Raw genomic sequence first — 16,702 nt, 5'->3', positions numbered from 1 at the left:
ATCTACACTGGAAAGAAGCTCATGAATAATCTGTTTCAGGGTTTTCAAATTTGTAGCAGATGTGCCACCGCTCTCTGTGCTCATGGAAGGAAAGCGTCTCTAACTGGGGACAGCACTCTTTACATCTGTGCCTTTTAAACCCTTCTTAGCACAGTACTGTTCATAGCCCTTACCGAATGATTGAAATTAGCATGCACAGGAGGCCAGTTTTCTCCATCCATATCACTTGCTTACTGTTCTCCTATTCCAGATGGGAAAATCGAAGTGGTGACATTTAATGTGTCTACGGATTAGACTTGGATACTTGAAGTGAGTGATAAGAATGTTTTGAGATATTAAGTATTGTGACAACAAACTACAGTCATTTAAGTGCCAAAAATCACCTCCTGATTTCCCCCTCATCTTTCATAGAATAAAGAAGGAAACCCTTTTAAACAGTCATTTACCTTCTCCCCACACAGCAGTATAGAGGCAACTAAAAGCAGGCTCTGGAGTGATGAAAAGAAATTACAAATGATTATTTGAAGTATCTTTCCAGGTGTTTTCTTAAATCTTAAACAATGAGGTAGTGATATAAAGGTTCAGACCTCAGACCACTCCCTCTCATCCCTCAGCATCCTTGAAAAGAGCAATATGGGAAAGTTCTGTACTTAAATCTAAGAGACCTGGAGCTGTTACAACAAGCTGATGATCAGTCGCTTTCTGAGCCTCAGTTTCCCCCAGAGTAATAAGAGGACATATTGGACACATCACTGCAATAGAAAACTGGATTCTTCGTGCATGAGAGAGTGCAAAATCGTTCACTGTTGAAAAGCAGATTATGAACACTTATTTATCTTTCTGTGTGTGTGTGTGTGTGTGTGTGTGTGTGTGTGTGTGTGAAGGAAACCATATTTAAGATGAGAGTGAGGGGCTGGGGAAAGGCATGAAAAGGTACATTTTCACCTTTTAAAATCATTGATCAATGACATAGACCTGGCTTCATAATTATTAAGCATCATTCCAGTGCCTGTAACTTAGAATGGAACCCTCCCTCTGCATTATGAGGGCATAAAACTTATAAGCCTTGTCATAAACTTTTCCAGTTGATGCTGCAGGAAAAACTGGAAAATTTGGAGTTTTTGGGCAGACCAGCAGAGTTAAACTTCTGGCAAGACCTAGGATTTTTTTGTTTATTTGTTTGTTTTTGAGCATGGTAAGGGTGGCTAGGGTAGGGAGCATGGCCAAATACATAGCCATCCCTCTCCTTTCTTTATCACATACACTGAGTAAACTGGCTTAAATCCCACCCTTCCCTTTCTGCTTGCACTGACTCTTCTTTGCCATATGAAAGTTACAGATATCAATTAGAAAATAAGCCAGTATTATACGAGAACATATTTATTGGCTGAATAATAATACTTAGTTCAGGAATTACTAGAATTAGAATCCCTCCCCACCCCCACTTGAAGTACAAGCTTCCAGTAAGCAAACAGAAGGAAAAAACCCCAAACCAGAACGAATACATTGGTAACCTACAACATATCATTTGGGGGTGTGTTCAAACACTCGACTTTTTTGTAATGGACTGTAGCTCTGAGGACACAGGCATACAATGAGAGAGACAGCAAAACAGCTTAGCAACACGAGTGTGTACCCACCACAAAGCTTGCGCTCCTTCAATGTGGCCACTGCAGCTTACACACACTCACAGAGGCACCTTGGACATCTCCCTGCAAAGGACTATTTGCATATAGCTTCTACTCAATACTCTTACAACCCCTCCCCCCAAACCTCAAAACTAAAAACAAAACCTTGAAGACCATGGTTAATAAATAAGAGAGAAAAAGAGAAGAAACAGACAGGCCGCAGAGCACCTCAGACAACTGCCAGCTTTCAAAGCCCAAGAGGGAAGGCTGAAGAAGGCAAAAAGGCACTCTGTACTATGCTCTCTGCGTATTTTCTCCAGGATGGGGAAGTTTAATCACTCCCTCCTGCATAAACCAAGTCCTTCTATGTGGTTGAAACAGGTGTCTCTGCAGAGTTAGAAAGTCCTCTAGGAAAGGCCGGGGAGGCATGGCTTTAAATTGTTCTGTCCAAGTAACAAGTCTATAGCAATCCCATAAATAATGTACAAAAACCAAACAACTCGACCCTCACTTATTTCTTTTTAAGATCCCTTCAGATGATTCTCCAAGTGCAAATCCAGATATAAAAAAAAATAATAAGGAAACATCAGCCTCATCTTCTGTCCCCACCCTCCACAACGGGGCTGATTTGATGCCCTCTCCCAGCCACTGTGCCCTTCCACCTACACTTTAAGATAATCGTTTTTCAGCCGACCCAGCCGGGTCCCGTGGCTCCGGATGGTGAGGGCCAGCAGCTCGTATTTGTCCCTGAGCCCCACCGAGATGTCGAGTGTTTCCTTTAGCAGGGACCTGGTGTGGACCAGCATCCCCAAGAAGTCCTCGTTGAGCCTGCTCTCTTGCCGGCTGTCCTGTTCCTGGCCCTGCTTAAACTTGCTCTCCAGCTCGGTGAGGGACTTGTCCGAGTTGGAGTAGGCGTCCCCGATCTGGTGGGACTCCCGCCGCAGGTACTTGCCGTAGCTCTCTTCCCCGTCCAGGTCGTAGGAGATGCTCTTGCTGATGCCCTCCAGGACACGCCCCGCATCCTCCACCTGGCGGCCCAGCACCGTGAACTCCTCCCGAAGGCTGAGGCTCAACACACTGCGGGCCTGGCTCCCCTCCCCCTGGGAGCAGCGCCGGTGGTCACTCACCCTGAAGAGCAGCTGGCACTTCTCGGGGTCATCATTTTCTTCATAGTCCCCGTCGGGCACGAAGTAGTGGTGCAGGGTCCCATTGGACATCTCCGGGTAGAGAGGGCCATCGAAGTAGCCCTGGCACAGGTGGCAGAAGAAACCCATCCAGAGGAACTTCAGGAACGCCATCCTGGAGGGGCAGGATGACCGGGGACCCCTGGAGAAGACTGTTCGCCCAGGCACGCAGGAGGGGGGGGTCCCCTTGGCAGTCAGTGCCTCCCCAAGACGGCGACAGCCTCGGTCCCCGCCGGCTTGCAGCACCCTGGCCCCGCCTCCCCAGCAGGCTTCATGTGGCTGTGTCACCAGCGCCTGGGGAGCGCGGCCGCCGCAGCGCAGCGCGGGAGGCGCCCCGGCTCTGCGCTCCTGCGCTCGGGCTGGAACCCGGCCGGGTCTTGCCTGCGGGATCGTGGCGAGTCGAGGGAAGCCCTTGTCCAGGGCTCTGGCGGGCCGCGGGCTCCGCTGCCCCGCTCTCCTCGGAGTTGCCCCTGGCTCCTGAGAGATGGAGCCTGTGGCTGGAGGGAAAGACTCTCCTTCTGATACTATTTCAACTTCTGCACTGGGTGGGAATGCGGAGCTTTTCCTTTGGCTAATGATATCCTGAGGATCTCTCTGCTCTCAAATTACAGCTGGTTTCGTCACTTGGAAGCCAGGGAACAAGTTTGGAAAGAACCCTCTCACCAGGTCTCTTGTTATTAAAGGTACAGGATCTTTTTTTATTTTTTATTTTTTATTTTTTATTTTTACGACTGGAAGGGAAACCTTGCAAAATAGAATTTAGCTTGAGGGAGAAAACAGGAACAGGGTAAACAGAATTTCCACAACAGAAAGATCCGTTTGATATTAACATATTGGGTGGGGAGCGTGATTACCCTGCAGGAATACTACATCACATTTTAGATAAATCGCAGTAGACTGGATTTGTTAAGTGTACCTATTTTTGTCATTACAAAGTTTGTGACTTTGAAGGCAAATTTGCATTGTAGGACAAGGCAGGTTTGTTTGGAAACGGTTAGTTAGTTAAAAATTTTTTAGGAACAATGCTTGGGAAGCAATAGCAACATAGAAAGCCGATTACTGCAGTAATCAGTTGTGAGTCTGTATAGGAACAAAAGCTGAAAATGGAATTTCGCCCATTTAATAATGGACCACTGAGATGATGGTTTAATCGTAAGAAAAACCATCAATGCTAAGCTTCTGCATTGCATCTTTACAAGCCTAAAGCTGCTATTATCTCTTTTGAGATACTTACAAGTTTTTGAAGAATGTAGGGCTGGGGTTCTTATCTCCATTTTCCAGATGGAGAAACCAAGGGGCACAATGGGAAACGAATTGTTTAGACTCACAAAGTTAGATTGTAGCAGAGCCGGCACCCATTAAGTCACAGGGTCTTTTCATTTACTTTAGAAAAACAAAGTTTTTTTTTTTCCACCAGGCCATGTTAGTTTCTGATCTCTGAGTTAATTAACAAATGGCCATCCATGAGGCTAACTCATTTGTTCAAGAAATATTTATTGAGCATTTACTATATGCTAGAGTCTCTTTTATTTTTATTTTTTATCTATTTAATGTTTATTTATTTCTTTTGAGAGAGAGTGAGAGAGCACGAGAGGGAGAGGAGCAGAGAGAGAGACGGAGGGAGAAAATCCCAAGCAGGCTCCTCGCTGTCAGCGCAGAGCTGAACACAGGGCCCACGAAACATGAGATCATGACCTCGGTGGAAATCAAGCGGACGACAACCAAGAGATGGCCCCTCAGCTGACTGAGCCCCCCAGGCACCCCTAGGGTCTATTTTAGATTTTTTTTTTCACAGAGCTGTGGGGGAAAAAGGAGACAAATATTTACCTCTGTGGAACTTACATTCTAGGAAATGGAGAGAAAATTAAATAATATAAATAAATAAGATATATTGTATGTTGACCGTGATAGGGTTGGAGAAAAGAAAGAGAAAGGATGGGAAAGTGGAGGCAGCATTCCTATTTTCATAGTTATCTCCTTTCTGCCTTGAAATGTAGCTGAAATACTCCTGTGATCTGCCTGTGTTAGGACTTACCTTCCTCTCCAAGTCATAAGGGACTGGTGTCATTCAGAGCTACAGTGCCATACGGTTTTTATACTGTCATACTTGTTGCCATCACTTTCTGACATAAACAGTCCGGTCTCTTGGATAGACAGTAAGAAGTCTGGTTAAGTAACTGGATATTTTGTCAATGTGGTGCCACATGCGTAGATTTTTTGAGACATGTTGAGTGCACATTTTCCTTCTTATCCAGATATTTGGCATCATGAAAACATCGACAAAGGAGTTTGTTTTTTTAGCAATTATGCTAACTAAAAAATCTATGACTTATTTTCACTGCATTCCAGGAGAAAACTACCACCTTCTCCATTTGAGAGATTGGACTGTTGGACTCCAGAGCCATATTACTTCATCCTTTTTGTTTGCTGGGACATTCAAAATGACAACAGATGGATACAAATTGGTCACTTGGCCAAAGAAGGGAAAAGGAATTTACTTGGATTCACTTCACTTCTTGCACAATCCCTCCCTGACTTACTAACCAATTCAATTAAGCAAACCCAAATTAAGCACTTATTATTAATCTGTGCAGGGCACAGTGTTAAGTTAGGTATAGATTCAAAGATGTGTAGTAAGAAGTTTCAACCTACAAAGAGCTTGCTCTCTCTAATTAAAGAGTAGGGCAAATATACACAAACAATCATGATAAGAATGGCTACCAGTATTTACTTCTTCCTACAATTATCTCATCTAAAGATATAAACCCCAAGTCATGTATTAGGAAGGCATCACTGTGGATGAAATAACTGAAAGTCTAATCCAATCAGACTAAACTCAAAAAGGAATTCACTGACTTGCAGAAAGTCTATAATTAGATTTTCAGTCTAAGCCTGGTTCAGAATCTAGTTTCTCTCTCACCATTTTTTGGTTCTACTTCCTCGCTTTTATTGGTAGTCTTTTCCATTTGTGGTTCCAAGATAGCTACCAGTGTCTTCTGGGGCTATAAACTCCCTTGTTTATGTACAGTAGGAATGACAGGTTATGAATGGTGGGTCCTTGAGATCAGCCCATTGACCATAGTTGCCTTGATTTGGATCATTGATTCATCCTTGAGCCAGACTGACTGTAGTCAGAAGTTTGGGATCAGCCAGCAGGCTTAAAACAGTAAGAGCCTGGTTCTGTAGCTGAAGGCAAGGTACCATGTAAATGACATGGCTGAAATAGTATGAGAATGGATTCTGAGGTAGTAATTATAAATATTCCCCCTACCCCATGCATTTGTCTTTATTAACTACATCTGAAAGTCACTGGCACTCTTTTGCGGTTGTGTACTCTCAAGTATTTAACAGCTTGCTCTATGGAGAAGAGAAAAAGCCTCTTTGTAGCATTTGCTGATGTCCACGGCATGAAAATGCTGACCACATCTGGGTCACTGAATGCAGAGTTAGAAGGATGTGTGCAGTGGCACACCATTATATAACATTTCCATCATACAGATACCTTAGATCAAGATAACCTCAAGAGCATAGAAAATAGTAAAATGTATTAAAATAACTGAGAAGCGATGAGCTTTACCTATTCATTCCCCTTATTTTAATACAATTTATTTAACTACAAGTTTAAGTAACTTATTTTTCATTATTATGATTGTATTTAACAATTGACTTGCAAAATCCTCCAAAACCTAACAATTCACTCTCATGAGCCAGTGCTAGTCAGCTCCAGCATGTCAGGGCCTTTTGCACTAAGCACTTCATCGTGTTCATTTTTAAAAGTTATTTACTTATAGGGTCTTCATGAGTGTCCAATTCCTTCTTGGGCTGATCTACTAGAGTCAGAGTTAAGGTGGGGTTCTAAGAATTGGCCTGAAGTAAATAGAGAAGGAAGAAATGTCCAAATCTAGACATACAAGACAGAGGACTTGGAAGAGTAACATTAAGCAGTACCATCTGCTGATAAGATAATAGTTGAGTCTAGGGAAGAAAACTAGAGATGAAGTCAAAGGACAGGCACTGGGAAAATTTAAGAATGAAGGAGGACCCCAGATGCATGTGAGTAGATAAACACCATCACCCGGTACCAGAGGCTTATTTGCAGTCCAAGCCATGCAGTGCCAACAGGCTTGGCTAGCTTAAAGCTTGGGTGTCCTGTCTTCTTTTCAGTGCACTTTAAAATCTTATTCCTTTGATCCAGTTAACTACTTTAGAGAGGGAAGCAGAAAATCAGGCAGGCACCATGAGCCTAAGGGCCTATATAAGATTTCTTAAGCTGTATGATTTCCCCCTGCCAAAGATTTTTGTGATTCCCCTGTTTCTGATCATCGTATAATCATGATAAAAGTGGAATTTCTATAGAAAAGAGGTTTGTATGAGGTGAGTTCCCACTATGTGGTCTAGAAACCCAAAAGGAGTCTGGGAAGTGGAAGCTCTCACTCTCAATAGCTCCTTCCCCCAAACTATTAGGCTGAATTCTTAGGTCATGTCAGAGAAGGAAGAAAGGCAAAGGGAGTTAACTTGAACTAGAGCAGAGGTTCTGGGGTGGGAGAAGAGAGAAAAGAAAGACAAGGGAAGATAAGAAGGCCCCAATATTAGCACTTTGGGTATTATTTTATCAGTTAATAAGTACTCGCTAGCATTTATAGAGCAGCCATTATTTACAGAGAGTGGGAAGGAGAAAGGAAGAGAAATGTATGAAAGAGAAAAACAAAGAAAACTAGGGAAAGAAGAAAGGTAGCAAGTAAAGAAGGAAGAAAAGACAGAATGTAGAAGAGAGAGAGTAAAATAAATTTTGATCATCTAATCTATTTGTCACATTAACTTAATGAAGTGGTCATTATTATTTGCTGTAAGAACATTGGTTAGAAGCAAAGCATTATTAGTTAACAAGAACAATCACAAAGTTCCCATGAAATACAGGCAATAAAATATACTCATGAAAACATAATGAGAATGCTAACAAGGAAATAAGTATAATGTGGGAAGAGAGTCTGATCAGTTCCCTCAGTCTGTCTACATTAGTCAGAATAGGCTAAGATATGTTGTGGTAACAAAGATCACCAACATGTTAACACCAAATTCAAGTCTACTGCAAGTCAAGATGACTCAGTAACTCCTCTATACCTTAGTTGTGATGGCATTTACTCTAAAGGTCCTTCCTTGATTTCTGGATTTCAATTAGTTCTCCCTATCAGTGCCTTTTATATAACTCTGTTTTTTTGTTTTTCTCTCATGGCACTTTCCACTGTTTATAATTGTACTTTAATTAATGTATTTATTTGTTCTAGGCTTGTCTCTCCAGCTTGATTTACACTGCATAAAGACGGGAGCTGTATTCCCTTCTATCTCCACAGGGCCTAATACAGTGGCTGGATCATAGGAAGAGCTTAATGAATATATGTCAGCACCCTAGTGAGGTTAGTCACTTCCTTGTTTAGTGTTTCAGCAAGAAGTTTTTGTAGTTAGTGTTTCAATGGTACTTTTTCCTTGTTCTTCTATTATGAGTGTTGCATTATATTAGATAACTTATGAACAAGTCTGTCTTCCCCACTTGACTGTGAATTCCTCAGGGTTAGGGATATATTTTATTTACTGCCATATTCTATTTAATTAGCACAGAAGCAAACATATAGTAAGGGCCAACTATTTGTTGTTGTGATAGTTAAACTGTAGAATTTAGGGAATTCTATTATTTAATGATGGTCAGATAATCCTTCTATTTGAGTACATATTTTGTCTGGCCAACAGTCAGCCAGTGATGTCTCACACTCAATCTGGCAGGAAAGAAGGGAAAAAGTCCTGCGAATTCCAATATTCAGCATATTTAGGAGGGAGTATCACTCAGAAGGGCGACTTTTGACCCATCCTGAGTAAACTATGCAGCAGTCTGTACATACGGTCCTAGGGTGCTCTGGTCTGTAAACCACAGAAGCATCAGACCACCCTGCAGGGTGATTTGTTATTTGCCTGGTAAAGATTTTTGCTTTATTCCTGTTGGAAGTGCACATCCTAGGTTATGATCCAACTAGGTCAGAGAAGAATCAAACCTTGTTTGTTTCCCCTCTTCAAGGGGTGTTTTATTTTTCCTCATCATTTCAGTTATCGAGTCCAGTAGAGCTAGGGGAGATGAGAAAAGGCAGCGAGAGAGAGCAAGAGAGAGGATCCACCAGTATGACTTTGATTCTGCAAGCATTTTGTTCAGCAACCACACGAGAAAACAGGGAGGAGTAGAAGCAATCATAGGGTCTGTTGAGGTTGGTGGGGGTGAGGCATAGGGTGCAAAGGGCTGTTGGTGGAAGTGTACAATGAAGCCCAGACAAGAGGGACCTGCAGAAACTGTGATGGTCTGACAGAGTGAAAGCTCACGTCGGAGCTTAGGAACAGGACAATGTCATGAAAGTTTTAGGCCAAGAGCCACTGACTGAGGTTACTGAGGAACAATGGGGCTGAGTCAGTCCCCTTATTCAAGGAACTCTGCTAGTTCTGGTCTTACTAAAACTTATAAAGGAGTCCAGAAATTGGCCAACCAGATGCCCCTCAGAAATCATCTGGGGCGGGGAGTGGAGGGATGTGGCAGAGTTACTAATAGCATTTCACTTTCTTTGTCAGAAAACAGAAACTTCTTCCACGTTTGTGTTTCTTGGTTCTTGGCTGCCTTTCTTCAAGATCTTGGAGATTTTAAAATTGTCTCACAGTGAAAAAGTCCTTGATTATGTTTTGAATCCAAATCCAGTTTTTAATTCTAAAGAAATGCAGCTGGAAGAGGATGATAGGGGCTATTTTGAAGATGAGTCAAAATGGGCTTGTCGGTATTGCCTTTGGGAGGGAAAGTCTGAATGCACTTCAGAAAGCTTATTGCCAGATCCTGGTTCCAGGCTCAACTCAATTTACTCCAGTTCTTATTTTGCAGCTTTGTTGATGCTGTCTAAGGAACACCTGCACCTAACTTCTCATTCCTGCTACCTACTCCTCATTTGGCCCTTACTGCTGATGACTCTAATTGTCAAACAAATAGAGGCAGAAGACTAAGCTCATAGAGACCTTTGCAATATAACAATTCACTTAAATATGCTCTCCAGGTATTGAGTCTTTGTTAGGGCATACTCTTGTTTCAAACTGGGATGATCGTCAGTCTTACCTAGTTCAGAGTAGGTGCTCAGCCAACATTTGTTGATAGAGGTATTAAGCCAGTGATTACAAGGTAACTGACGTTACCAATTTAATACTGACCATATGTTTTGAACCATGGACATGAGCAGGCTCAATGCTAGAGACACAATTCATTAGTGTGGTTAAGACTCTTCAACAGCACCTATATATTGTGTAACTAAAGATTATTTAGACTGGAGAAACATACTCATTTACTGATGAAATTTTCCTGCAAAGTTTTTGTTTGTAACAAAACCCTTGATCTGTCGGGAGTGAGTCTGAGTCACACCCTGCCTTATCTTTAGCTAGCATGTGATTGCAGCTCTGGAAAGAACAAACAGCAAAGAAAACAATGTAAAGATGTATGAAAGGAAAGCATGGTAGATTTTGTGACATAAAAAAGCTTATGTGGAAGTCTCTATGGTCGCAATTATAAAAAGGAACATTTGCAACGTATTTTGATAAAAAATGTTTAATAGTCTTAGTGTATACTGTGTTCATAGAACTCAATAAGAAAAACACTAGACCCTCAGAAGATAAATGAGCAAGTGACATGAGTATGCAGTTTGCAGTAAAGAAAATTACATTCCTATTTAACATATAAAGTATATAGCCTGTAAGTAATGAAAAACCAGAAATGAAATAATGATGAGGTAGTGTTTGTCCTAATATCAGTATAAACTAGTTATACTTCTTAATACTGTAATGACATAGAAAAACAAGTATTCTCATATGTTGAAGATGGGGCTGTTAATGGGTTTGACCACTTAAAAAAAATTTTTTTAATGTTTTATTTATTTATTTCTGAGAGAGAGAGGCAGCGTGAGCAGGGGAGGGTCAGAGAGAGAGGGAGACAAAGAATCCGAAACAGGCTCCTGGCCCTGAGCTAGCTGTCAGCACAGAGCCTGATGCGGGACTCAGACCCACGAACTGGGAGATCACGACCTGAGCCAAAGTCGTACGCTTAACCGACTGAGCCACCCAGGTGCTCCTGGGTTTGACCTTTTTTAAAAAATATTTTTGAGAGGGGGTAGAAGAAGGGGACAGAGGACCCAAAGTGGGCTCTGTGCTAAGAACAGAGCTGGATGCGGGGCTCAAACTCATGAGCTGTGAGATCATGACCTGTGCCAAGCTCAGACATGTAACTAACTAGCCACCTGGGCACCCTAATGGGTTTAACCTTTCTGCAAAGCAATATGGTTATCTGTATCGAAAAACTTAAAAATTTTCATATTCCTGGACCTAGTAATTTCACTTCTGGAATATACACCAGAAACATAAATACATACAGAAATACATGGAAAAATTGATAAACAAAGATGTTTGTTGCTGCATTGTTTTTAAGAATAGAAGGAAGAAACAAACAAAATGTCCCAAATAGAAAAAAAAAAACAAAACCAAAAAACCACAAACTAAACTAAATACATAGTGTATCCATCTGTTGGAAAGATTTTACATCTTTTGAAAATTAAATTTAAGATGTTTTTAATAAAATGAGAAAGTATTGTGATACAATTCTATATGAAAAGGTGATTGATAAAGAAGACAACAAAAAGCATACAAAGCCAAGGTGGTAATGTGACAAAAGGTAACATGCTTACTTCTATGGAAGTAACAGCTATGTTCTTCTTTAATTTGGTCTCCTTTCTCACATTTTCCACAGGAGAGTATAGTATGAATTCTAGGAAGAAAAACAGAAACAAAGAAAGGAAAATAGTACAGAGAGGTAGAAAAACTTAGGCTGCATTCTGAAAGCACTCGCCTCATGGAGCTCCCGACTACATTCTTTAGACAGAATGCTTCTCTGACATCTTGATCCTGGGTCTCAGACTGCAGACATTCATTTGCATTTGTCTCCTAAGCCACCGGGTCCTGGAGCCAGATACCCAAACCCTTCGGATTTGGAACACATTCCACTGTCAAAATAAAAGCATGTCCTACTACTGTGGATTTTGAGGGTAAATTCCTAGATTTTTTGGATGGGAATTTTCATTGCCAGTATTAATGGTTGGGCTGGAAGGCAAGGTGAGGGAAGACACAATCCCTGTGCATTGTAGAGTGTTATTTAGTGATACAGCCTCTCAACACTAGGGTAGGATTTCTAACGAGAAATCCCCAAATCCAGGAATTACAGTCAAGCTAAATAATTCAAGACCACTGGATCTTAATTTTTTTCCTTTCTCGTGTCCAGGTCCCTTGTATATTTAAGACTGATGCTTCCCAGATTTTGCCTCATACCACCCCCAAAATGGAAGGAATTTCTTTAGGTAGCTTCAGAGCCTAAATTGTATCCTGTCATGTACAAGAGAAAATTAAAAAAAAAAAACAAAACCTACATCATTATGTACTTACCACATTTTTTCTCTTTCATTTCTTTTCATGTAAATGAAGGTTTCCTTCAGGGATACTTAAACCAAATTTGAAGATGTGTGGTTGGCTACATGCAAATGTTATAAAGAAAATGGGAGAAAAAAGTATAATTTCCCACTCTCAAAGATGAAAAATAAAGAGTACAGGTTCTAATAAAATTTAACAACAAAATTTGTCTTGGTCCTAACACAATTCACTGAAAATATCCTTTGAAGTATTTTTTGCAAAGCTATAAAAAAATAAAAATGAAGTTTGGATGTTAAGAAAGTTTAAAAATAGAGCATATACTACCAGGGAGGTCTGTCAAGTGACCAAGTAACTGATGATGTTTAGAAAGACTCTTAACCATTTTAAAAAATAGAGAATCCTTTTTTCCCTCTCAAAGTAGGCCAGTTCCTGATACAAACTGACAGCAAACTATAATTTATGAATAGCGGAAACACTTGTGACTTATAATAACAGTGTTGTGACAACAGAGCAATATCATAGGATTGAAGATGTTTAATACAGAGAGAACACAAAATAAAAATGTTCTCAGTCTTAGAGATTTTAGTTGGTATTAGGTATACGGAGCCACTTTGCTGTGGGCTCTCTCACAGGGTCTATGTATGTTTGGGTTAGATGAGCATGAGACACTCTGCCTAGGATAAGCCATCTTCCCTTTCTCTCCTCCCAAATGGTTTATTGATAATGGCTTTATCTCAAAAGTAGAAGCCAAATGGAAAAGGACAAAATGATCCCCCGAGAAGAAAAATATTCCTGCTAGGAGTAATATAAACAAGTTTAAAATAACCAAAAGTGATTTGTCATTAAAAATTTACTTTCCACTTGTAGAATGACTTTACAGTCTCCAATTAGAGAAAAATATTTCTTATTTTTAAACCTCCTGGGCCCTCCTTGGCTCAGGTATGGCTACATTCCAAAGCTGCTTGAAGAGAAGAAAGGGATTAGCTTTGGCATGGTGAAATTGTCCGTAGTTTGCACTCATGGATACTGAGCTCCAACAGCTGACAGGAAAGAGAAAAAAGTAAGCATTCAGATGCTAGGTCTATATGAAACCAAACATCAGTCTACTTGGATACATCTACATTTTAGATACTTGGCAGTATGTAGGCAAAGTGTTTCTGTGTTTTGTTCTTACTGTAGATATTTTAATATATTGGGACTTTAGCTTTAGAATCCGAAATGTCGAGATGTTTATAGATATTTTAATTTGAGGAGGAAAGGCTGTTGATTGAAAGTACCATCCCAAATAACCCCAAACAGAATATCATCAGAATATATGAATTTAAATATTACCAGTAAATCTAAGCCACTAGAAAAAAATCACATTCTTTTGTGCTTATGACCAAGATGAGATAAGAGAGGAAGAATATACTTTTCAACCTGAAATGACCTGACACAGTACAATAAAGAAGAGTTTTTAGGACATTGGGCATTAGGCAAGGAGGACAGTGACCTCAGAAAGTTGGAAAGCCAGAGATGACATAAGGAATGGTATCCCAGGTGGAGAAGTGGGCTGGAGGGCCAGGAAGGCCAGGTTGGCTAAAGTTCACAGAGCCAAGTAGTGAAGCGGATAGAACCGCACAAAGAAGAACCTCCAGAAATCTGCAAAGGGTCTCTCTCAACTCTTTAGCTGAGTATAGATCAGTACAGGGAAGTAAGGAAACTCCACAGAAGTGGAGAAAGAACCACTGAAAGGGTTAGAAGGCACAATCTCCAGGGCTGAAAAGAGGTCCAGTTCCAACCAGGCACAAGACAATGTCATTCTGCACTGAATGTTGGATAGATTACATGGAAGAATTGTGCCTCAATAGTGGGGAAGTATTAGCCATATTCTAAATCTGCTTGGACCCAGATTTAAAAAGCTTATAAGCAAAATCTATTAACGATCAAACTATTTCCAGGCAATGTATCCTCATCCCAGAACAAAACTGAGGAATATTTATAAGAATACAAAAATATCTAACACCCAAGTAGGTAGTTTAAGAATGTCTACTATTTGATTAAATATTACCAGGCATGCACATTTATCAGGCATTCCTCATCTGGATAAATAGAACCCATGATGAGGAGAAAATTCTCCTCATGATTGAATTATTGAATTCATGATGATTGAATTATTAAGCAAGGACATTAAAACAGTTATTATAATTGCTTTTCATTTATTCAAGAAGATAGAGGAAAGATTGATGATATTAAGTAGAGACATAGTATAAAAAAGAATCAACCTCAACTATAGAGATGAAAGCTAGAATGTCAGATATAAAATAAACCTGATCAGATTAAAGGTAGATAATCCATGGCAGAAAAAGAGATTAGAAGACCTGAAGGCATGAAAAATATTCGCAATGAGACACAGAAACACAAAAGAATAAAAAAATATGAAGACAGAATCAATGGGCTGTGTAATGACCTCAAGCAGCCCTATGTATATGTAATTGCAGTTCCTGAAGAAGAAAAGGAAGGATAAAAAGGAAAAGTATCTGAAGATATAACGGCCAATATTTTTCCAAATTTGATTAAAACCATAAACCCAAAGATCAAAAAAACTTTAAAAAAACTCAATAAAATAATCATGGATCAAGCCACATAAAACTCATGATAAAGAGAAAATCTAAAAATCAGCTGAAGGAAAAGGACAAACTGTGGACAGAGGAACAAAGATAAGGATGGCAGCAGATTTCTCTCACAATAAACAATGCAAGCCAGAGGACAGCAGAGAATCTTCAAGTCACTGAAAGAATAATTTAAAAAAACCCAAAATACAAAAACCATCAACCAAGAATTCTGTATCCAGCAGAAGTATCTTTCAAAAAAATGAAGCCAAGGAAGATGTGGCCTAGAAGTAGGGTCACTCCTGTACACTCTTGCCATGACTCACAAGTCGTCAGACTCACAAACATACCCCACAGGAAATCCAGCAGTAGGATGTTGGTAGAATAAATGAGAGGCCAGACATGGTAAGGACGCTAGAAGGAAGGTCAGCATAAGACTCCCCTCTACATGCTCTTGTAGCATGAAATATTGTGAGGGTCTTGCTGTCCTTCAACACTTCCAGATGCAATGGGTCTCACCACCGTGTCTACTACCGCATTAATGGCAAGTGTGGGAGGTTTCTTTAAAGTGCATTTCATTTTTCGGGGCTGCACCCAAGAAAAAAGGCCTGAGAGTTTTCCACCTTGGGATTTGATATGATATTAGGGGTTCTATTTATTGTTTTCCCTTACTCCTACCCCCAGGGGTCTATTCTTGGAGTCCAAAATATATATAGAGTTACCAAATTCTGTCTTTTACTTTCTCTGAAAATTTTCTTCCTATCTCCTTCAGCCCATAGAATTTCTATGTATTCTCTACATAGAAGGAAAGTCTAGTTAGCTTCCTACAGATCTGTTATTTATGCCATAATCTGAACTACTGAAACCTTAAAAACTTCAAGCTGAGTTATTTTATTTTTATTTGCATTTCTTTTATTATATCCCTTCAAAAATGGATTGTAGGAGATAACAAAATATTACACATGCTCAGGTTATCATTCCATTAGAATTCCAAATATTTTCTCCTGGCACATTGCTTATGTTTAACTTTCTTTACTCTGTAATTTCATAGCTAGCTGAGAGTCAGACAAATACTCTGTGTGTGCATGCATGGGTGTGCATACCTACAGTGAGTTATTGAAGGGGAAGGAGGGTAACACACAAGATAAAGTTAGATGATGGGCAACATTTCTTGAGGGGTGTCCCTGGTTATGATCTTGAGAGTCCTCTCATTGGTCTACAGACTATTATTCAGACTGGGAGCTCACAGCCCTGGCAGGAAGTTCACTGGGGAAAAAAATCTATTGAATCATATCTTGGATTAAAAAGGAAAATCAGTCATGTGTCTGAGCCTAGAAGTGTAACCAAAAGTTTCCCGGGAGAAAAGTCACAGGAGGTTACCAAGTCTTACTTGACATGTAAGAAATAGGTAAATGGCTAAGTTTTAAATTTTTGTCTAATTGCTTCGTCATTGTTGTACATACTGTAAAATGTACCCTGATAGCTATAGAGCAAATTTAAAAGTGTAAAGTGGCTCTGTTTTTCATCAATAAAAATTTTGGAGACAAATTTTGCTAATGTTCTAGAGATATAGCTATAACAATAGCTAACTCTTGCCATATTTCATCCATTTTAAGATGTTACCAGTTTTAAGATGTACCGTTCTTTTATATACAAAAGAAAAATAAACAATAAAATTACAGAATAATGCTATTTTAGAGTTTTTTCTTTTTAACTTATTGAAAAAAACCCCTTTTAGACTTGTTTAAACATAGAGTTTTATTATTTATTCCTTTTGGGGATACATTAAAAGGAAAGTATAAGAGAAATTATTTTG

At 39.9% G+C, this 16,702-nt stretch overlaps 1 protein-coding gene across 1 annotated transcript; it reads right to left on the bottom strand.

Moving 5' to 3' along the window:
- Window positions 1-1,364: 1,364 nt before the first annotated feature.
- Window positions 1,365-3,370, bottom strand: FIBIN (fin bud initiation factor homolog). Its single transcript, XM_077761427.1, has one exon. It carries the CDS (start codon window positions 2,924-2,926, stop codon window positions 2,291-2,293), a length of 636 nt encoding a protein of 211 aa, XP_077617553.1. The 5' UTR covers window positions 2,927-3,370; the 3' UTR covers window positions 1,365-2,290.
- Between the last annotated feature and the right edge of the window lie 13,332 nt (window positions 3,371-16,702).

The sequence above is a fragment of the Crocuta crocuta genome, unplaced genomic scaffold, assembly GCF_008692635.1.
Source record: "Crocuta crocuta isolate KB4526 unplaced genomic scaffold, BGI_CrCroc_1.0 scaffold884, whole genome shotgun sequence".
Classification (NCBI taxonomy): Eukaryota; Metazoa; Chordata; class Mammalia; order Carnivora; family Hyaenidae; genus Crocuta; species Crocuta crocuta.
The sequence above is the reverse complement of the archived record's forward strand: the minus strand, read 5'-3'. Positions and strand labels throughout refer to the sequence as shown.

Bases quoted from the DNA above. Each gene is read 5' to 3' on its own strand.
- FIBIN (XM_077761427.1), bottom strand. From the start codon at position 2,926: ATGGCGTTCCTGAAGTTCCTCTGGATGGGTTTCTTCTGCCACCTGTGC.